This window comes from Buceros rhinoceros, unplaced genomic scaffold (assembly GCF_000710305.1).
Source record: "Buceros rhinoceros silvestris isolate BGI_N320 unplaced genomic scaffold, ASM71030v1 scaffold5590, whole genome shotgun sequence".
NCBI classification, from domain to species: domain Eukaryota; kingdom Metazoa; phylum Chordata; class Aves; order Bucerotiformes; family Bucerotidae; genus Buceros; species Buceros rhinoceros.
The window spans coordinates 42,392-43,345 of record NW_010388892.1 but is presented as its reverse complement, the minus strand read 5'-3'; the positions used below and the strand labels follow the sequence as shown (position 1 = coordinate 43,345).

Sequence of the window (954 nt, the reverse complement as noted above, 5' to 3'; positions counted from 1 at the left end):
TGCAAACATGCTTTGTTTACATTTTCTAGTATTATTATAGCGTGACTTCTAATGACCAGCTAGTCTAAGTTTGAAAATATTTAAACAGTTGAACCCACTGTTCTGTGTGTTTGTATCTTTCCATGACTTCCTATAAAAACTGATGTTTCCGCATGAAGCTCATTAAAATTGTTTTTTCTTCATCTCACGTTATGTTAAAAAACTCAAAACCAGTTTCTCTGAAAGTTTAAGTAAGACTTGCTTAAACACTTTAAGCAGCTGTAGCTTGGAAGTAGCCTCCGAGTACCACAGCTTCCCCCAGCTTTTCTTGGGTGTTTGCAGCCCGTGTGTAGAATTCGTAGGTGCCAGTTCTTCCTAACGGGAGGTCTTCTGGTTTTTGCAGGGTGCCAGGGTTTGGCTGCGGGAACAGGACCAGCTGCAGCCATGCACTGTTGGCTTATGTGCCGATGGAAGTGTGCTCTTCACCTCAGATTATGGCATGGTAAGTAAGTTTGCACGTAGCCTATGCCAAGTTGAATTTCCTGGTCTTGTATGACTTCCATGTTAAAAGGAAATGTATCGAGTGAAATGCTGCAATTCTGTGTGAGGCGTGACCCTGCTCTGTTACAAACCACGCCAAAGGTCTAACAAAGGTTGAGAAAAGAAGATTGTTCTCCTTCTTCTGTTCATTTTTCTGCCCACCTCACTTTGCTTGGTTTTTCTTGTGCCATCATTGAAGGAGTTGCATTAACAGCCTAGCAAAACCATTATATTGGCAAAATGCTCCTAGGAAGGAGACAGCTCCACCAACTAAGCAGCCCTTTCTGCCAGGATGTGCTTCTTCCAAGCCATGCTGCCGTAAGGGCTGTTGTGCTCACCACCATCTGCTTCAGCAGCTTTTGCCATCAGCCCTTTGGGTCAGGGGCATATGGAAGTAAGGAGCTCCCCATGTCAGTCGGTGTAAGTGCAGCAGGA

General features: G+C 44.4%; 1 protein-coding gene across 1 annotated transcript in view; it reads left to right on the top strand.

Moving 5' to 3' along the window:
* Positions 1-364: 364 nt before the first annotated feature.
* LOC104489628 (unconventional myosin-X-like) overlaps positions 365-954 on the top strand; it is a gene marked incomplete at both ends in the record, with an annotated part of 37,406 nt that continues 36,816 nt past the window's right edge. The window contains one exon of the mRNA XM_010131809.1: positions 365-481. Within this exon, the coding sequence (XP_010130111.1) occupies positions 365-481 (117 nt within the window). The remainder of the gene's footprint in view (positions 482-954) is intronic.